Below are 22,945 nucleotides of genomic sequence, written 5' to 3'. Positions count from 1 at the left end.
CACCACAGCACAGCACCGAGCTCTTAAACTCGAACATGTTGCTCTTTTGTCAAACTAATCTCTTGTAGACATCACCATACTGCCCAGTGCCCTCTCAGCAGTCAGCGCTAATGAAGTTTCGACGGAAACCATGTATTGCCAACGTTCCAGCAACTCAGAAATTACACGATCCCACGCAAAGAGACAACCGCTCAACAATTCTACAAAGGCCAAAATAAAACGAAGCAAGGGAGGCATATCCAATACAGTACCATTTTAACACAAAAATATCCAAAGTAAACATCTTTAGGCATAATGCAAAATCCTGACAGCGACCACAAAAACTGAGACAATGTTTCACCATAGTACGAGGCAACAACACATCCGTTCTGAAACACATGTCCTTTAACAATCTAAAGCACAGTAGACAGATAAACAACGACAATAACTCTAGGTGGCCTTGTCAGCCTTGGAGGCTGTGGCAGCAGCTTGACCCCTGAGCCTTCCAGTCCTCCTAGCGGCAATGAGACCAACCTTCTGGCCAGGGGGAGCGTCTCGGCGGACAGTAGAGGCGTGACCGATGTGTTGGTGGTTACCTCCTCCGTGGGGATGCTCCACAGGGTTCATGGCCACACCACGCACCTTGGGCCAGCTGTTCCTCTTCACACGGTACTTGTGGTACGCGTTACCAGCCTTGAGCATCGGCTTCTCAGTCCTGCCTCCACCAGCAACCTGCCCAATCATAGCACGGCAGCTGCTGGGGACAATCTTCTTGGCGCCAGAGGGCAGCTTAATCCTGAAAGAACAGAACAGAATTAAGAATGCAGACAAATAACAAAAGGTCACTTGGATACACTGATAAATGAAAGACATCCAAGTAGGCAACTACATTAGGACATCAACAAGGCATTAAGAGTAGGCAGACAGATTAGGATACATACAAGGTATTCAATCAGAAAAACACTCCAACTGAAATTATATTCAGCTGTAAAATGTAATAATCCGACTGACATCACAATATGAGAAACAGGTTACAATGTCATCAGGATATATGATGGAGATGTGTAAAGCAGCACAATAATAATCACGTCATATACAATGTAGCCATTGCAGAACATGCATACGTAAGGTGTTTATTTGATAATCTGCAGCACCTTGCAACAAATCAGCTATAAATATCTACATAAAAACTAAAAATTTTACCTCACTGCAAAGACCTTAAGTAAACTAGAACCTCTATGATTGTAAAACCGAATCACGTATGCCAAAAAAAACATCAAACAAATGATATCTACCATAGTACTGCACAAATCGACCCATTTTATATTATTTAAAAACAAAATCTAGCGCGGATAAGTAAAAGTCTTATCAATAGAGCTAAATCATTTGTCAATAATAGTGCCATAAATCCATAACATATCATATTCAGTGATATAATTACTCCACGGCTACACCAGATCTCATCATACGAAATTACAAATCAATGAAATAGGAGGGTTCGTGATCGTGTTCAGACCTCGATGTGCCGTTGTCAGGGTTGTGGCTGATCACAATGGCGTAGTCCCCAGAGGCCCTGGCGAAGACACCGCGGTCACCGACGTGGTGCTCGACGTTGCAGACGACGGCACCCTCAGGGATCCCGCGGAGGGGCAGCACGTTGCCGATGGAGAGGGTGGCGCGGCGACCGCAGTAGACGAACTGGCCCGTGTACATGCCCTCGGCTGCGACAAAGAGCTCCTTCTGGTGCTTGTACCTGAATGGGTGGCGGAAAGTGACCTTGGCGAGCGGCGCGCCACGGCCGGGGTCGTGGATGACGTCGGTGACGACGCCCTTGAGGTACCCGTTGCGCTCGCCGAAGTCGAGGGAGCGGAAGCGGGCGGGGCCCTTGCGGTGGTGGGTGTGGGACTTGAACACGGACCCCGCACCCTTACGCTGCGCGCGGATCACGCGACCCATCTTCTCCGGCGGCGGTGAGGCGGCGCGGCGGGAGGGGGATGCAGAAATGAGCGCAGTGCGGCTAGGGTTGGAGGTGGGAGAAGAGAGAGAATTATATATATAGTGAATGATCGGGGTTGAGGAGGGTTACCCTAGGGCGGACGGTGGAGATGGGTTCACGGCTGGTTTGGACCGTCCGATGAGTGCTGGGACCGTCGTGTCAGTGTGATTATAATGAGCGAGAGACAGAGAGGCTGCGGGAGGAGGGATGGGCTGGTTCTCATGAGACATTTGGGTCAAATTGGGCTCTGGAAGTGAGCAAAACAGCCCAAATCCAGTTCAGAGGTTATTCGTCCCGAGCGTCTCAGGTTATATGCATAAATCTGTGTGCATAACATAATATATTACCATCATGGTAAAATATAATCATAGTCTTGTGCCACAAACGTAATGCACATAAGTCTTGTACAGATGTCACATAAAATTTGTATGTTGTTCAAAAAAAAGAGAAGTTGAATCAAAATTACCTAAAGAAAAAGAAAGTCATGGTCTCATGGAGGATGCCTGACTGTTTGTTGGTTCAATTCATGACGAACCGTTTGCTGATTAGTGGAGTCAACAACTGGATGAGCATTCCTAAAGCCTTGGTGCAAATGGTGGGCAAGGTTTTCTATCTATTACTCATTCAAGCATTGGTTATTATTGTTTTCTAAGGTTTCTACTCTTAATCACCAACCTCCTTTTCGTGGCGATTTTGACATCACTAATGTTTGACCACTCTTTTATGTTAATATTTTTACAAATAGCCAACAATATGTGACACATTTGAAATTACTTTGATTATGGATCAAACAATGCATTTCTCACTTTATTTACTTAATATTTAAACAAGTTTTGTTAGTCAAAGTGTCAATGGTAAAAGTGAAAGCCATCAATTATTTTGAAACGTATCACGTACATAGAGTGTGACGGAACAATCCAAATTATTCCAGCTTAAGTGACACACTTAAATCGGAATAAATTGTCAGTTCATCAGATCTAGTCCGATAAACCACTTAGACCAGATCGAAAACCACTTGCTTGCTCAAAAGTGAGGCTCAGAGAAATACAATAATTCATAACACCACATATTAAGAAGTACCAAATGTTATTACAGCATCGGAGAGTAAAAAGTACTAAATCATTGTTTTTCTTTCAGCGGAAATTAAACTAACGATGATAGCTAAGTAGCATGGCGAAGCCTTGCCAGCTACACCTCCTAGTCCTCTCCTACTGAGGTAGCATTCCACTCGACCGTCTAGCCCGATGGCAAGGTGTTAAGCCAAGTCACACCATCAACCATTTCTTACAGAATCTCTGAAAAATTTGGTGCCACAAGCAAGGCTAAGTATATTAATACTCAACTAAATTTACCCAGTGTGAGGAAACTACTCCTCTATCTCTAGACCATGATGCTTTTTGGCTGAAGGTTTGGTTTGCCAAAATACTAGTTGAGTCTAAGTCAAATTTTAACATTTTTGGTTCTAGAGTATTCCTTAGACTAGATGATGTAACACCCTGAATTTAGGGGTATAAAATTTCTTCTTCATTATCTACCAAATTCAGACAACGAGCGGTTTGTGGTTCTTGAGTGTGTTGCCGGAGATTTCCCTGAGCAGCAACCTGGTGAAGGCAAGTGTCCTCTGACCCATTATATACTACTTACTTTATAATTCACTATCCCGCATTACTTAATTGAAACCTAAGGATTGACTAGTCTATATTTACCTTGTCCTTGATTACCTTTTTGGGTTATTATGGTTAGCTTCATTCTATTGCTCTACTTTAATCAATGAACATGATGAGAACATTTATGATATTATGATGTTATCTGGATTATGATGATGATCTGTGATACTTTAGGGGACTCAAACTGTTTCCTGAGTATCTCTCCGTAAGGACCTGTTCGTTGAGAGACCACCGGGGATAACAGTGCAACCATGAGGGTGGAATGGGACACCCTTATCTGATTAATTAGAGAAACTTGAGGTGTAGTCGGCTTCACCGTAGGGCCGTCAATGGGGTCCGGGCACAGTACTTTCTCTGCCGAGGCTGGTTGCCGAGGTTCTTTCGATTTGGTTTTGTTAGTCACCCTTCCTGTGGGGAGAAGTATTGTGTTTATCAAACTGGAGAAACCTAACGGGCGACTATGACCTCTGGGAATCTTTGTAAAGGCTACATAGTGAATTCCTGGCCATTCACCTTGATAGTGAAGATTGGGTCTGGACAACCCAGGCTGGAAAGGGATCACGACTCGTGGGTAAAGTGTGCAACCTCTGCAGAGTGTTAGAAACTGGTATACCAGCCGTGCTCACGGTTAAGAGCAGCCTTGGGATCCTATTTGATTAGAATAACTTTGGATACTTTATGATGATGATGATGAATAATAGTGATGATTATAACTATGGTTTCTGGTATTTTCTCTTGGCGGTAGTACTTTTGGGTAAAACATGTGTTTATTACTAAAACTTGGCTTTTCTACTAGTAATAAATACGGGACCAACTAAAAGCAGCTGCTTTAAGCTTAACTCCACATACAGCTAGTCCACTTTAGCCAAACGAAACATTTGCTGAGTATGTTGATGTGTACTCACCCTTGCTTTCAAAACCACCCAACCCCAGGTTATCCCCATTGCAATCAGTGCTTAGGAGGAGATGAAGGCAACATGGAGGACTTTGAGGAGTTTCAGGACTATGAGTTCTAGTTATGTTTAGTGGCAACCCCAGTTAGCTGCCTATGAAGGCCTTATCTTCTACGTTTTGTATCTGCACTTTGATTATGATAATGACTATGTTAAGTTAATGAGTCTGTGAATGTCTTGGACATCTTGATGTAATAAAGTACAATTTCCGCTATTATTTTGAGCAATGTGTGATGAGTCATTTATGTAATCGTTGTGTACGTGAATTTCTGATCCTGGCACGTACATGGTTCACATTCGGTTTCCTTCTAAAACCGGTTGTGACATAAGTGGTATCAAAGCCTTGATGACTGTAGGACAGCTAACATAGACTAGAATGGTCGCTTTAAGGACTATAGACCCTTATTCTCACCTTGACCTTTGGTGTCACTTTAAAAGTTGGTCATCTTGACCAATTCTACGTTATATTACTATTTATATACTCATCTTACAAAAAAATTCTTACTTTGCTTTTGGTTTAATTGCTGGTTGAAAGGGAATTAGGCTTACACCTATTTCCTAATTGATTTTGGTGGTTGAATTGCCCAACACAAATAATTGGACTAACTAGTTTGCTCTAGTGTATAAGTCTTACAGGTGCCAAAGGTTCACAATAAGCCAATAAAAAGACCAAGAAAGGGTTCAAACAAAGGGAGCAAAAAGACATCCCAAAGGCACCCTGATCTAGCGCACCGGACTGTCCGGTGTGCCACCGGACAGTGTCCGGTGCACCAGGGCACTCGAGGCTGAACTCCTCACCTTCGGGAAAATGGAAAGTCGCTCCGCTATAATTCACCGGACTGTCCGGTGAAGCACCGGACAGTGTCCGGTGTCACACCGGACTGTCTGGTGTGCCAGCGGAGCAACGACTACTTCGCGCGCAACGGTCGACTGCAACTGCATTCAATGCGCTATAGTGCGGGCCAGAGTCAGAGCACGCGCAGTTGGCACACCGGACAGTCTACAGGACCTGTCCGGTGCACCACCGGACAGCCCAGAGGGCCCACAAGTCAGAGCTCCAACGGTCGAACCCCAACGGCTGGCTGACGTGGCTGGCGCACCGGACTGTCCGGTGCGCCATGCGACAGCACACTTCCAACGACCATTTTTGGTGGTTGGGGCTATAAATACCCCAACCACCCCACATTCAATGGCATCCAAGTTTCCCACCTTCAACACATTACAAGAGCTATAGCATTCAATTCTAGACACAACCAAAGAGATCAAATCCTCTCCCAAGTCCGGAATCACTCCAAATCAAATAGTGACTAGAGAGAGCGACATTTGTGTTCATTTGAGCTCTTGCGCTTGGATTACTTCTTTTCTTTCTCATTCTTCTTGTGTTCAAACTCAATTGTAACCAAGGCAAGAGACACCAATTGTGTGGTGGTCCTTGCGGGAACTTTGTGTTCCGTTTGATTAAGAAGAGAAGCTCACTCGGTCTAAGGGTTGAAAGAGACCCGGTCTTTGTGACCACCTCAACGGGGAGTAGGTTTGCGAGAATCGAACCTCGGTAAAACAAATCATTGTGTCTCACTCTTTATTTGCCCGAGATTTGTTTTTCACCCTCTCTCTTGGACTCGTTTATATTTCTAACGCTAACCCGACTTCTAGTTGTGCTTAAGTTTATAAAATTCAGATTCGCCCTATTCACCCCCCCTCCTCTAGGTGACTTTCAATTGGTATCAGAGCCCGGTGCTTCATTAGAGCCTAACCGCTTGAAGTGATGTCGGGAGCATCCGCCAAGAGGGAATTCGGGACCGGTGAGAAGCCCGCTACAAGCCACGGGAAGGCTCCATCCAGGGAGTCCGCCAACAAAGTGAAGGGATCCCCTTCACACAACAAGTCGGGTCGGAGCGGTGATAAGAAGAAGAAGATGAGGAAGGTGGTCTACTACGAGACCGACTCCTCATCGCCATCCACCTCCGGCTCCGACACGCCATCCGTAACTTCTAAGCGCCATGAGCGCAAGAAGTTTAGTAAGATTCCCCTACGTTACCCTCGCATTTCCAAACGTACTCCTTTACTTTCCGTCCCATTAGGCAAACCACCTATGTTTGATGGTGAAGATTATAATATGTGGAGTGATAAAATGAGGCATCATCTAACATCACTCCACACTAGCATTTGGGATGTTGTTGAGATTGGAGTACAAGTACCATCACCGGGGAATGAAGATTATGATTCGGACGAGGTTGCCCAAATCCGGCACTTTAACTCCCAAGCCACCACTACACTCCTCGCCTCTCTAAGTCGAGAGGAGTATAACAAGGTGCAAGGATTAAAGAGCGCCAAGGAAATTTTGGGACGTACTCAAGACCGCGCACGAAGGAGATGAGGTGACCAAAATCACCAAGCGGGAGACGATCGAGGGGGAGCTCGGTCAGTTCCGACTCAACCAAGGCGAGGACCCTCAAGCCATGTACAATCGCTTGAAGACCTTGGTGAACCAAGTGCGCAACCTCGGGAGCACAAAATGGGATGACCATGAAATGGTTAAGGTTATTCTTAGATCACTTGTTTTTCTTAACCCTACACAAGTTCAATTAATTCGTGGTAATCCTAGATATACACTAATGACTCCCGAGGAAGTAATAGGAAATTTTGTGAGCTTTGAGTTGATGATCAAAGGCTCAAAGAAAATCATCGAGCTAGATGGTCCCTCCACGCCCGAAGCACAACCGATCGCATTCAAGGCGACAGAGGAGAAGAAGGAGGAGTCTACATCAAGTAGACAACCCATCGATGCCTCTAAGCTCAACAATGAAGAGATGGCGCTCATCATCAAGAGCTTCCGCCAAATCCTCAAGCAAAGGAGGGGAAAGATTACAAGTCCCGCTCCAAGAAAGTTTGCTACAAGTGTGGTAAGCCCGGTCACTTTATTGAAAAATGTCCACTATCTAGTGACAGTGACAGGGATAACGACAAGAAGGGCAAGATGAGAGAAAAGAAGAAATACTACAAGAAGAAGGGCGGTGATGCCCATGTGTGCCACGAGTGGGACTCCGACGAGAGCCCCTCTAACTCCTCCTCCGACGAGGACGCCGCCAACATCGCCGTCACCAAGGGCCTCCTCTTCCCCAACGTTGGCCACAAGTGCCTCATGGCCAAGGATGGCAAAATGAAGAAGGTAAAATCAAAATCCTCCACTAAGTATGAAACCTCTAGTGATGAAGATAATGCTAGTGATGAGGAGGATAATTTGCGTACCCTTTTTGCTAACCTAAACATGCAACAAAAGGAGAAATTAAATGAATTAATTAGTGTTATTCATGAGAAGGATGAACTCTTGGATTCCCAAGAGGACTTCTTAATTAAGGAAAACAAGAAGCATGTTAAGGTTAAAAATGCTTACGCTCTAGAAGTAGAAAAATGTGAAAAACTATCTAGTGAGCTAAGCACTTGCCATGACATTATTTCCAACCTTAAAAATGAAAATGCTAGTTTAATTGCTAAGGTTGATTCAAATGTTTGTGATATTTCAATTCCCAATCTTAGAGATGATAATGTTGAATTACTTGCTAAAATTGAAGAATTGAATGTCTATCTTGCTAGCCTTAGAAATGATAATGAAAAATTAATTGCTAAGGCTAAAGAACTAGATGTTTGCAATGTTACAATTTCCGATCTTAGAGATAACAATGATATTTTACGTACTAAGATCGTTGAACTTAATGCTTGCAAACCCTCTACATATACCATTGAGCATGTCACTATTTGCACTAGATGTAGAGATGTTAACATTGATGCTATTCATGATCATATGGCTTTAATTAAACAACAAAATGATCATATAGCAAAATTAGATGCTAAAATTGCCGAGCATGACTTAGAAAATGAAAAATTTAAATTTGCTAGAAGCATGCTCTATAGTGGGAGACGCCCTGGCATCAAGGATGGCATTGGCTTCCAAAAAGGGGACAATGTCAAACTTAGTGCCCCTCCTAAAAGATTGTCCAACTTTGTAAAGGGCAAGGCTCCCATGCCTCAGGATAACGAGGGTTACATTTTGTACCCTGCTGGTTATCCCGAGAGCAAAATTAGGAGAATTCACTCTAGGAAGTCTCACTCTGGCCCTAATCATGCTTTTTATGTATAAGGGTGATACATCTAGCTCTAGGCAATCAACCCGTGCTAAATTGCCTAGAAAGAAAACTCCTATTGCATAAAATGATCATAATATTTCATTTAAAACTTTTGATGCATCCTATGTTTTAACTAACAAATCCGGCAAGGTAGTTGCCAAATATGTTGGGGACAAACACGAGGGCTCCAAGACTTGTGTTTGGGTACCCAAAGTTCTTGTATCTAATGTCAAAGGACCCAAAACCGTTTGGGTACCTAAAATCAAGAACTAAACTTGTTTTGTAGGTTTATGCATCCGGGGGCTCAAGGTTGATCATCGATAGCGGGTGCACAAACCACATGACAGGGGAGAAGAAGATGTTCTCCTCCTATGAGAAAAACCAAGATCCCCAACGAGCTATCACATTCGGGGATGGGAATCAAGGTTTGGTCAAAGGATTGGGTAAAATAGCTATATCACCTGACCATTCCATTTCCAATGTTTTTCTTGTAGACTCTTTAGATTACAACTTGCTTTCAGTTTCGCAATTATGTAAAATGGGTTACAACTGTCTTTTCACGGATGTAGGTGTCACTGTCTTTAGAAGAAGTGATGATTCAATAGCATTTAAGGGAGTGTTAGAGGGTCAGCTATACTTAGTAGATTTTGATAGAGCTGAACTCGACACTTGCTTAATTGCTAAGACTAACATGGGCTGGCTCTGGCATCGCTGACTAGCACATGTTGGAATGAAGAATCTTCACAAGCTTCTAAAGGGAGAACACATTTTGGGACTAACAAATGTTCATTTTGAGAAAGACAGGATTTGTAGCGCATGTCAGGTAGGGAAGCAAGTTGGTGTTCATCATCCACACAAGAACATCATGACGACCGACAGGCCACTCGAGCTCCTACACATGGACCTATTCGGCCCGATAGCTTACATAAGCATCGACGGGAGTAAGTACTGTCTAGTTATTGTGGATGACTATTCTCGCTTCACTTGGGTGTTCTTTTTGCAGGAAAAATCTCATACCCAAGAGACCTTAAAGGGATTCTTGAGACGGGCTCAAAACGAGTTCGGCTTAAGGATCAAGAAAATAAGAAGCGACAACGGAACAGAGTTCAAGAACTCTCAAATCGAAGGCTTCCTTGAGGAGGAGGGCATCAAGCATGAGTTCTCTTCTCCCTACACGCCACAACAAAATGGTGTAGTGGAGAGGAAGAATAGAACTCTATTGGACATGGCGAGAACCATGCTTGATGAGTACAAGACTTCGAATCGGTTTTGGGCCGAGGCGGTCAACACCGCCTGTTACGCCATCAACCGATTATATCTACACCGAATCCTCAAGAAGACATCGTATGAGCTCCTAACCGGTAAAAAGCCCAATGTTTCATATTTTAGAGTCTTTGGTAGCAAATGCTTTATTCTTGTTAAAAGAGAAAGAAAATCTAAATTTGCTCCTAAGACTGTAGAAGGCTTTTTACTAGGTTATGATTCAAACACAAGGGCATATAGAGTCTTTAACAAGTCCTCTGGATTAGTTGAAGTCTCTTGTGACATTGTGTTTGATGAGACTAACGACTCTCAAGTAGAGCAAGTTGATCTTGATGAACTAGATGATGAAGAGGCTCCGTGCATCACGCTAAGGAACATGTCCATTGGGGATGTGTGTCCTAAGGAATCCGAAGAGCCTCCACAAGCACAAGATCAACCATCTTCCTCCACACAAGCATCCCCACCAACTCAAGATGAGGATGAGGCTCAAAATGATGAAGGAGACGATCAAGAAGTTGAGCCACCTCAAGAGGAGAGCAATGATCAAGGGGGAGATGCCCATGATCAAGATGAGGAAGATGAACAAGCTCCAAGACCGCCACACCCAAGAGTCCACCAAGCAATCCAACTAGATCACCCTGTGAACACCATCCTCGGCGATATTCAAAAGGGGGTAACTACTGTGGCGGAACCGCTCGAATTATTCCAGCTTAAGTGCCCAAGTCGCACCCTTAAGGGCAGCAACACACTTAAACAGGAATAACCCGTCAGTCCCTCGGATCTAGTCCGATAAAGCCACTTATCCAGGATCGAATACCACTAGCTCACTCGAAGGTGAGGCACAGAGAAATACAATAAAACATAATACCACAATTTAATAAGTATCATTAGTGATTACATTATCGGAGTTTCAAAAATGATAAACATAAATTTATTGCAGCGGAAATAACTAACGGAGAAAACCGAGTAACATGGCGAAGCCTGGCCACACTACTCCTCCTCGTCCTCTCCTGCGGAAGCAGTAACCCACTCGACCATCTATCCCGGTGGCAGGGATGAAGGCCAAGTCACACCATCAATCAATCAAGGAGTACCTGCAAAAATTGTGCCACAAGCAAGGCTGAGTATACTAATACTCAGCTAGACTTACCCGGTGTGAGGAGTCTACTCCTCTACCTCTAGACATGCAGCTGTTTGGCTGTGGGGTTTGGTTGCCAAAAGCACTAGCTGAGTCTAAAAATCAAGTTTTAGCTTTTCAAGTTTTAGTATGATCCTTTTAACTAGATGTGTACCTAGCTAGTCATACATGGTATCAAACATTTTATCAATCCACATCTTTTGCCAGTCACCTCATTTCCACTTATTACTCAATGCAGTACAATGGATCAAGCAGTCTCATTAGCTGCGAGAAGTAGACGATTCGAATCGAGTTTTTATCCTTGCAAGGTAAACCTAAACACACGACATGTAGGGGCACTCCGTCCCCACACACATCAACCGTCCCCATCGATTCCCTGGCAACAGATCAGGGCTCACCGCCTTGGCGTACAATGCCTCACTGACCCCGACTGCCGTCGTGCAGTGACCGCACTTGTACCCACCATAACCGGAATGGGAGACCTCGTCTCAGGCCGCGTGAGGGGATATGTCTGCGGGCAGGTTCAATCAGGTACTAGGCTTACCGATTTACCATATTTCTCGGTATGTGTTTAGTACGTTCAAACGCTTGACACAGGTATCCGCACGTTAATCCTTATTCCAATTTTCATCTCGTAGACCACGCGTCCCCATAGACCCGTGTCCACAGACCATCATCATTATGTTATCAAAGTGGATACAACCAATTCCTGACCTCGCGCGAGTGCTAGAAAAATCACTCGACTTCTACCGAGATCCTAATTAATAAAGCAGCTACTCGACCTAGCATACTAGTATCCATCTCAAAAAGGAATCCTGAGTTCATGCAACTAGGGTTTCAGGCAACTCCTACACTTAAGTGCACAGTACAAGCCTACAAACATTAAGTGCAGTAAAATAGCATATATAACAGTTATGCATAAAACCGGGGATTGCCTTTTATTTAACACTTAGATAGTGTTTTGCTGGGGGAGGTACTCGCTTGGCGAGCATCTACTGGGTAAGTCCACCATTCTTCAGGTCGTCCACCAACTGCATCTTGTGGTTGGCACCACATCAATGGCTCGATCATCATCTCTCGGTCCTAAATGAGATGCAATATGCATATGTATGAATATAATGAAATAGCACAAGATACTTTAAGTACACGCTAGCAAATTAAACACTAAGTAGCGAGACATCACAAGCAACCACACCCACTAGCGTTAGCTAACTACATATCGTCGAGCGCACAACATTACACCACTAAAAAGACGACAAACATTTTGGATATTTACGCAACACAATACTACATCACAATTAACTAGAGAAAGAAACATATAAAACAAGACACACATGTCATAACTAGCTTAGTCATGGCAAGTCTATATTAATTTAATGCTAACCAATCATTTTTAGCCAAAAGGGTGAACTAACAATCAATTAAGCACTAGCAGAATTTTTGGACAGCAATACAACAGTCACTTGTTTTGATCATAACTTTTCAAATATTAATCCAAAAATAGCAAACTAGAACTTTCTGGAAAGCTTAAAAAGTGCTCTACAACTTTGGTATTTTCACCTAAACAAGATTCAACACTTAGCAAGGTTAAAAGTGCTAACACAACAGATGTGTCCAGATTTGTACAGATTCAGACTTGTGAATTTAAAAATTCATAACTAAAGATTCAGACATCCAAACAAAGTGATTTTATACTTTCTGGAAAGATAATTAAATGTTCTACAAATTATTTATAAACATCGCTGGCTGGTTTAACATGTATCAAGGGTGAAATATACTATGAAGGCTGTGCTGTCCAGAACTGGACAGATTCAGTCTTCAGACTTTAAACATCCATAACTTAATCTTCAGACCACCTAAAATAGTGATCCAAGACTTTTTGGAAAGCTTGGCAATTGCACTACATAACTTTTATAATCACCAAGAAGTGATTCTGTGCTTAACTGAATCAAACAACACAGTTTTCAAAATCTGTTCTGACGGTGGACAGAACACAACAACCAAGTTGTAAAATTCATAACTCTTAAACCGTCAGGCCTTTAGTTATGCAATTTTAACACAAGCAAGATAAGAAAAGCACCTACAACTTTCTTATAATGACCATGAACAGATTGTAAAATTAAATTGAACAAACAATACAGTTTCTGAAATCTGTACAGAATTTGGACAGATTCAGTTACTGAATTTGTGAACAGCATAACTCCTAAACTGTCAGACCTATGACTGTCAAATTTTAACACCAGCAAGATAATAAGGTTAGCTACCACTTTTCTATAGCACATATCTACAGAAAACACAATTTAGTTCATCAAACATACAACACACAGAAAACAGTACGTGCAGTCCAAAACAGCAATTACTAAATTTCAGCTCCTATACAATTCAAAAATTGCCTTGCTCTAGAGACTTGAATTATTCTAACACTTTACCATTTATTAGAGTTAAAATAATCAAATGAGGACTAACAAGTAGACTCACTAATTTTCATCCAAGTTATTTCGCGCGCTAGAACTAACATACACATTTAATCAACGTATTCACCACAATCATCAATTTCGGCATATATGTATATCAACGCGCTTTTCACCCACTAGTTCGTATTTTAATTTAGACACCACATGAGCATAGATTTTTACCCGCGATCATAACCATACACATTTAGACTACAACAAGCAAATCATCGTGACTACAAGCTTAACTAAAGTCATCTAAGAGTCGGCTAGCTAGAACAACGACATCGCCCGCTAGACAGCATACACGTCGGCTTGCCTATTATTATCACAATTCGATACACCACATATATAACAAACACTTAACGAAATCGACTCCTGTTTAACATGAGTTGGCTAATCACAGTAGAAGACCTAGCGAACCATTTTAGACATCGTACCTCAAGAACATGGGTTGGAGCCGATTGATCAGTGTTTCTCAGCCATTGCTCAACTTGAATTAGTTAACACACAAGTCACCTAAATAGCACATTTTTGGGGTCTATCGTGGAGGCATTTACACATGGCGTAAAACTCCATAAGACTACATTTGTTACTGACACCAACAATTTCCTACCGACCTATTATTCACCATACAAACGCAGTTACACGCCGCCTACTAGTTTCTAACATAATCCTCATATAGCTCGTAATTCAAACTACTCACTAACAATAAATCACACACGACAACTACCACATCGACCGGTTAATTTATTTGGATCCCACCCGTCTAGCGTACCACTAGTATCCCGCATTTTGACTCGACTTATAATTATAGAGGAAGCAACGGCTACCTTGGCATGCCATCACCCCTCTACTTAAGCCAAAACAATTTCTACCTATTCTAACCGAACTTGCGTGGCGAGCACATCTTATATTGCCCTGTCTCGCATACAACCATGTGGGGGCGTGCACTCGAGACACATCGATCAATGTGGCGCGACTACTAATATATGAACTCCGATATTCATGTTTTAATAATTCATCCTCTACGCAACTAGCATTTTCTAACTACTCGTCACAACAATAAATATGCTCCCTATATAATCATGAATCCCATCACATTGCATAAAACAATCACACTTTACGCATAACCACATATCGATGCATTCCCCACAACAAAATCCGCATTTTGTAACTTAGTTTTCGCATTAAACAACGCATATCATATTTTCCTATCAAAATATAAAAACAGCCGAGTTCCTTTCTTCTTCGTTTTCTTCTCTACGCAAAATTCAATCCATACCAACACAATTTTTAAACATGCACCACATCGACCAAAACATAATTAGACAACTACAAATCGCACGCATCGAACCTCTTGTTCTCCAATCGTAAACGCGATCCTACCAATGCGCACAATCGAAACATTTTACACACATCCATTCAAAATAATTAATCGAGTCGATCGAGAGCGATATGCATCGGCTCACCATAAACAAACCCAATCGGTGTTTGTAAGGACGATGGCGATTCCGATTTGCACATAACTTCGAACGTCGACGAGCGTCGAACGACTTGCCTTCTCCCCGCAAAACACGGGGTTCGTCTCCTCCACAAAACAAAACAAGCAACACATACACAATTAATCACCGGAGAATAATGTCGATGTGAAATTAAACAAGAATTGTCGTGGTCTCACCGGGGTGAACGACGACGATATTGGGGCTGCGCAAAACAACGAACACACTGCGGGCGTCGACGGCTGTTCGCTGCGTAGCACAAAGCAGCGAGCCGCGCGGAGACGTCGGAGCTGCTGCGCAAAACATCGAACATGTAGCGCGCGACTTCTTGTTGCAGACCATGGCCACGGGGAGGCTGCTACGCGCTGTCCTTGGGAGGCAGTCGCAGCAAGGGAAAGCTCGCGGCCATGGAGAAATGGAGCTGCGCATTTTGTCGAGCACCTACGGCGCGTCGATTTGGTGGGGCTGCGGGGAAAAGGAGATAGGGGCGCTGCTTCTTGCTGCTCAAGGTACAAGGGGCGAGCAGAGCTGCTGGCCACCTGTGCGTCAGCCATGGAGAGGCTTCTTGCAGCCATGGAGCAGAAGGGGGCGCTGGGAGGGAATGAGCTGCTGTTGGAATTCCTGGGCGCCGTGGACAGGGAGCTGGGCGACCATGGAAGTCGAAAAGGTAGCTGCACGGCTGGGAAAACAGGGGCGCCAGGGGGATCTCGCGCAGCGTCCATTGCCGAGGGTGGAGCTCGCGCCCATGGGAGGGAAGATGGCAGGGAGGGCGCTGGAGAACAGGGAAGGGTGCCATGGCTGTTGGCGGCACCTGCTCCATGGAAGTGGAGGTCGGCCATGGCTGCTGGCGGCCGAGCGAGCAGAGCGAGAGGAAAAAAAGAGCAGCGGCGTCCATGCTTGCTGCCGTGAAGCAGGGAGGAAGAAGACCTGCTCACCGGCCTAGGGGAGAAGGGCATCGCCGAGCAGGACCAGGGGGACGACGACCGGATGTGGAGAAGAAGGACCTTGCTGTTGCGCCATGGAGCAAGGAGGAGAGAGTTGTGCGTGTGGGAGAGGAGGAAGAAGAGAGTGGCGGCTGGAAAAAGTGGAGGGGTGGGAATGCAAAATGACCAAGGGCAAGGGAGAGGGATCCGTATTTATAGAGAAACCCTAGGGTTAGGGTTTCAAATGGGCCCAATTGGGCTGGCCCAAACACGCAAACGGGCTGCGCTAAATTATTTTTCGGAATAAAAATGCTCGTGCGGAATTCGTCTGTACGCGGAACAGAGTGAAACAGAGTTCGGACGAACGGACGACTACGCGATTAACTCGGTCGAGAGTTTGGTTTGACTTTGCTCGAAAATAATTCCCTACGCATGATTCGAAAATAATTTGTCTCGGAATACGACTGGCTTTCGGATTTGTAGTCGGAGAAGGCGAAGTGTGATAATTTAAAATCACTGTAGATACGGGGTTTTGAATTCGGTTCGGACATGAGATATTTGGCCGAGTCGAGTAAGAAATAATTAGAGGATGACGTACTGAGTATTCCGTGTGAGAGTACGGAGTCGGATTAATTTTTGGACATAGATCGAAGGTTGAGGATTTAGACTCGGGCACAGCTCCACTAACAATAGTCGAGTGTTTTGATTAAATGATCTTTAGACAAGATTTTATAAATCGAGAATGATTAACGAGTTGGCATTCGAGCCGAGAAATAAAAAGTTTTAATAGGCTCCAAAACTGGTTGTTTCTCGTGATCAATTAACTCCGAATTCGGTGAACTTCCATGAGAAAGCCTGATAGACAGAGATAGACACGATCGAGAAATAGAAATTTTCACTGAGCATTCGCGTTAGAGACAAATCTCCCGACATAACACGAAACCGACACCTGGGGTGTCACAGCCTTCCCCCCCTTAAAAAGAATCTCGTCCCGAGATTCGAATGAGGATATTTAAGGGTGGAGAAGCATGTAACTCCTAGACTGAAGATAGATGCAAATTCATGAGAGGGTATCTGACAAGATACTGATGACAGATTTGGTTAGAATATCGTGACATATTGAGACAAAATGCAGCGATCACTTTGAGAGAATATCCACAAAAGATTGCACATCAGTATAGTCTCGTAATGGACCACGACTATTAACGCGATACCAGCGCGTGCCGAGCAGCTCAACCATGTGTGCACCATAATAGGCTCTCGGTCTCGTCGCGGCACCATCAGTCGTTAGTCATAACACCATTATCAAACGTAACCAACGAGAATTCCACATAGCACATATAGATGGAGCCCATGAGAGTATGGCTCAGAAAATAAGAATGTGATCAGAGTTGAAGCAGAGATTGCTGGCAAAAGAGCATCACATAAGAACTTTCTTCAACTCAGAGAATTATTTTATGCTCATAATGGAGATTATCATGCCAGAGATTCATACGAGATTTTGATATGAGGACGAAGCATCCACGAGGTCAGGTTGATGAACTTGTAGAGACATGAGAGAACCACAAGCTAACAACAAGAGTCCCTTGAACCAAATGGATACACTGTTTAGAGATAAAATTGATAAACATCGTCATGATCCTCAGAGAATGAGTATGAGAATGACTAGAATTGAGAGACTTAGGTAGATCAACATTCGATACTTAAGAACGGGTTATAGTAGATAACAAGATAATAGGGCAGAATCATGAAAGATCAGAGATTCGGATGATAAGGTCACAACATGATTCACAAGGAAAAAGATCACTAGATCTATGCGAAAGGAGAGGTAGGCAACAAGATCAGCTGGATGATCAACAGGAATGCTATGAAGTTTTAGGGGCAAGGAAATTATGGAAAGAAATATGGCCTTGATAGGGTTTGCGCAACTAGACACCAACAATAATTTTTTTTGACACAACAAGTGCACAAGGAAGTTTCAGTTTGGCTAGCGGTTAAGCTATGGGGGTCTACAAGTTGTGCAGGTTTAACTTCAAAGGTAAAACACTCAAGGGGGCTAGAAAACACCAATCATAAGAATGAATTTTTTTTAAATAGGTTTCACTTGCTAAACTCGAGGTTGTTTGGGTGGGGATCTTTTTATGAACCGAACAAGCAACAAAATGTTTTGCAAAAAGGGTTGAACAATTACAATACTATCTAGATGGCAAGGCAGGAGAAACACATAGCGCGACCTAACAAGACTTACCAATCTGACACGAGATAAGGCATTTCTAACATAGCAGTACATCACATTATTCACAAGTTTTTATTATTGGAATAAAGGTGAGAGAAGCATGTTGATGCACAAGAGACAATGATGCCACAATTAGGATGCATGCTCATTCTAGTCGTCTTCTCAGACCTAACTAATTTTTCGGATGCTTCTACAGCATCCTTATTAATAGTAGTAGTAGCCTTTATGGCCTATATAAATAGCCACCTAGCTACCCATCTAATTTCCTAAGGCTTCGCGTCCTAGGTCTATCCTGATCGTCCTGACGATCTATCCAACATTGGTTTCTAGCAAATTTTAGTTTTGAAAAGTTGGTATTTATGACTTATTGACTTCTCTGTAATGGTATTCGCTCCGATACCAGCTGTGGCGGAACCGCTCGAATTATTCCAGCTTAAGTGCCCAAGTCGCACCCTTAAGGGCAGCAACACACTTAAACAGGAATAACCCGTCAGTCCCTCGGATCTAGTCCGATAAAGCCACTTATCCAGGATCGAATACCACTAGCTCACTCGAAGGTGAGGCACAAAGAAATACAATAAAACATAATACCACAATTTAATAAGTATCATTAGTGATTACATTATCGGAGTTTCAAAAATGATAAACATAAATTTATTGCAGCGGAAATAACTAACGGAGAAAACCGAGTAACATGGCGAAGCCTGGCCACACTACTCCTCCTGGTCCTCTCCTGCGGAAGCAGTAACCCACTCGACCATCTATCCCGGTGGCAGGGATGAAGGCCAAGTCACACCATCAATCAATCAAGGAGTACCTGCAAAAATTGTGCCACAAGCAAGGCTGTGTATACTAATACTCAGCTAGACTTACCCGGTGTGAGGAGTCTACTCCTCTACCTCTAGACATGCAGCTGTTTGGCTGTGGGGTTTGGTTGCCAAAAGCACTAGCTGAGTCTAAAAATCAAGTTTTAGCTTTTCAAGTTTTAGTATGATCCTTTTAACTAGATGTGTACCTAGCTAGTCATACATGGTATCAAACATTTTATCAATCCACATCTTTTGCCAGTCACCTCATTTCCACTTATTACTCAATGCAGTACAATGGATCAAGCAGTCTCATTAGCTGCGAGAAGCAGACGATTCGAATCGAGTTTTTATCCTTGCAAGGTAAACCTAAACACACGACATGTAGGGGCACTCCGTCCCCACACACATCAACCGTCCCCATCGATTCCCTGGCAATAGATCAGGGCTCACCGCCTTGGCGTACAATGCCTCACTGACCCCGACTGCCGTCGTGCAGTGACCGCACTTGTACCCACCATAACCGGAATGGGAGACCTCGTCTCAGGTCGCGTGAGGGGATATGTCTGCGGGCAGGTTCAATCAGGTACTAGGCTTACCGATTTACCATATTTCTCGGTATGTGTTTAGTACGTTCAAACGCTTGACACAGGTATCCGCACGTTAATCCTTATTCCAATTTTCATCTCGTAGACCACGCGTCCCCATGGACCCGTGTCCATAGACCATCATCATTCTGTTATCAAAGTGGATACAACCAATTCCTGACCTCGCGCAAGTGCTAGAAAAATCACTCGACTTCTACCGAGATACTAATTAATAAAGCAGCTACTCGACCTAGCATACTAGTATCCATCTCAAAAAGGAATCCTGAGTTCATGCAACTAGGGTTTCAGGCAACTCCTACACTTAAGTGCACAGTACAAGCCTACAAACATTAAGTGCAGTAAAATAGCATATATAACAGTTATGCATAAAACCGGGGCTTGCCTTTTATTTAACACTTAGATAGTGTTTTGCTGGGGGAGGTACTCGCTTGGCGAGCATCTACTGGGTAAGTCCACCATTCTTCAGGTCATCCACCAACTGCATCTTGTGGTTGGCACCACATCAATGGCTCGATCATCATCTCTCGGTACTAAATGAGATGCAATATGCATATGTATGAATATAATGAAATAGCACAAGATACTTTAAGTACACGCTAGCGAATTAAACACTAAGTAGCGAGACATCACAAGCAACCACACCCACTAGCGTTAGCTAACTACATATCGTCGAGCGCACAACATTACACCACTAAAAAGACGACAAACATTTTGGATATTTACGCAACACAATACTACATCACAATTAACTAGAGAAAGAAACATATAAAACAAGACACACATGTCATAACTAGCTTAGTCATGGCAAGTCTATATTAATTTAATGTTAACCAATCATTTTTAGCCAAAAGGGTGAACTAACAATCAATTAAGCACTAGCAGAATTTTTGGACAGCAATACAGCAGTCACTTGTTTTGATCATAACTTTTCAAATATTAATCCAAAAATAGCAAACTAGAACTTTCTGGAAAGCTTAAAAAGTGCTCTACAACTTTGGTATTTTCACCTAAACAATATTCAACACTTAGCAAGGTTAAAAGTGCTAACACAACAGATCTGTCCAGATTTGGACAGATTCAGACTTGTGAATTTAAAAATTCATAACTAAAAATTCAGACATCCAAACAAAGTGATTTTAGACTTTCTGGAAAGATAATTAAATGTTCTACAAATTATTTATAAACATCGCTGGCTGGTTTAACATGTATCAAGGGTGAAATATACTATGAAGGCTGTGCTGTCCAGAACTGGACAGATTCAGTCTTCAGACTTTAAACATCCATAACTTAATCTTCAGACCACCTAAAATAGTGATCCAAGACTTTTTGGAAAGCTTGGCAATTGCACTACATAACTTTTATAATCACCAAGAAGTGATTCTGTGCTTAACTGAATCAAACAACACCGTTTTCAAAATCTGTTCTGACGGTGGACAGAACACAGCAACCAAGTTGTAAAATTCATAACTCTTAAACCGTCAGGTCTTTAGTTATGAAATTTTAACACAAGCAAGATAAGAAAAGCACCTACAACTTTCTTATAATGACCATGAACAGATTGTAACATTAAATTGAACAAACAATACAGTTTCTGAAATCTGTACAGAATTTGGACAGATTCAGTTACTGAATTTGTGAACAGCATAACTCCTAAACTGTCAGACCTATGACTGTCAAATTTTAACACCAGCAAGATAATAAGGTTAGCTACCACTTTTCTATAGCACATATCTACAGAAAACACAATTTAGTTCATCAAACATACAGCACACAGAAAACAGTACGTGCAGTCCAAAACAGCAATTACTAAATTTCAGCTCCTATACAATTCAAAAATTGCCTTGCTCTAGAGACTTGAATTATTCTAACACTTTACCATTTGTTAGAGTTAAAATAATCAAATGAGGACTAACAAGTAGACTCACTAATTTTCATCCAAGTTATTTCGCGCGCTAGAACTAACATACACATTTAATCAACGTATTCACCACAATCATCAATTTCGGCATATATGTATATCAACGCGCTTTTCACCCACTAGTTCGTATTTTAATTTAGACACCACATGAGCACTATAGATTTTTACCCGCGATCATAACCATACACATTTAGACTACAACAAGCAAATCATCGTGACTACAAGCTTAACTAAAGTCATCTAAGAGTCGGCTAGCTAGAACAACGACATCGCCCGCTAGACAGCATACACGTCGGCTTGCCTATTATTATCACAATTCGAGACACCACATATATAACAAACACTTAACGAAATCGACTCCTGTTTAACATGAGTTGGCTAATCACAGTAGAAGACCTAGCGAACCATTTTAGACATCGTAACTCAAGAACATGGGTTGGAGCCGATTGATCAGTGTTTCTCAGCCATTGCTCAACTTGAATTAGTTAACACACAAGTCACCTAAATAGCACATTTTTGGGGTCTATCGTGGAGGCATTTACACATGGCGTAAAACTCCATAAGACTACATTTGTTACTGACACCAACAATTTCCTACCGACCTATTATTCACCATACAAACGCAGTTACACGCCGCCTACTAGTTTCTAACATAATCCTCATATAGCTCGTAATTCAAACTACTCACTAACAATAAATCACACACGACAACTACCACATCGACCGGTTAATTTATTTGGATCCCACCCGTCTAGCGTACCACTAGTATCCCGCATTTTGACTCGACTTATAATTATAGAGGAAGCAACGGCTACCTTGGCATGCCATCACCCCTCTACTTAAGCCAAAACAATTTCTACCTATTCTAACCGAACTTGCGTGGCGAGCACATCTTATATTGCCCTGTCTCGCATACAACCATGTGGGGGCGTGCACTCGAGACACATCGATCAATGTGGCGCGACTACTAATATATGAACTCCGATATTCATGTTTTAATAATTCATCCTCTACGCAACTAGCATTTTCTAACTACTCGTCACAACAATAAATATGCTCCCTATATAATCATGAATCCCATCACATTGCATAAAACAATCACACTTTACGCATAACCACATATCAATGCATTCCCCACAACAAAATCCGCATTTTGTAACTTAGTTTTCGCATTAAACAACGCATATCATATTTTCCTATCAAAATATAAAAACAGCCGAGTTCCTTTCTTCTTCGTTTTCTTTACGCAAAATTCAATCCATACCAACACAATTTTTAAACATGCACCACATCGACCAAAACATAATTAGACAACTACAAATCGCACGCATCGAACCTCTTGTTCTCCAATCGTAAACGCGATCCTACCAATGCGCACAATC

At 42.7% G+C, this 22,945-nt stretch overlaps 1 protein-coding gene and 1 pseudogene across 1 annotated transcript; both read right to left on the bottom strand.

The window, feature by feature from the left end:
* Positions 1-237: 237 nt before the first annotated feature.
* Positions 238-1,993, bottom strand: LOC100216796 (60S ribosomal protein L8). The gene is made up of 2 exons (NM_001349861.1): positions 1,496-1,993; positions 238-775 (listed from the first exon to the last, which is right to left on the bottom strand). Exons 1-2 carry the CDS (start codon positions 1,933-1,935, stop codon positions 430-432), a joined length of 786 nt encoding a protein of 261 aa, NP_001336790.1. The 5' UTR covers positions 1,936-1,993; the 3' UTR covers positions 238-429.
* A 12,997-nt stretch (positions 1,994-14,990) lies between these two features.
* Positions 14,991-16,183, bottom strand: LOC103639708 (uncharacterized; annotated as a pseudogene).
* Between the last annotated feature and the right edge of the window lie 6,762 nt (positions 16,184-22,945).

This window comes from Zea mays, chromosome 1 (assembly GCF_902167145.1).
Source record: "Zea mays cultivar B73 chromosome 1, Zm-B73-REFERENCE-NAM-5.0, whole genome shotgun sequence".
Taxonomy (NCBI): Eukaryota; Viridiplantae; Streptophyta; class Magnoliopsida; order Poales; family Poaceae; genus Zea; species Zea mays.
This window is presented reverse-complemented; position numbering and strand designations above follow the sequence as displayed.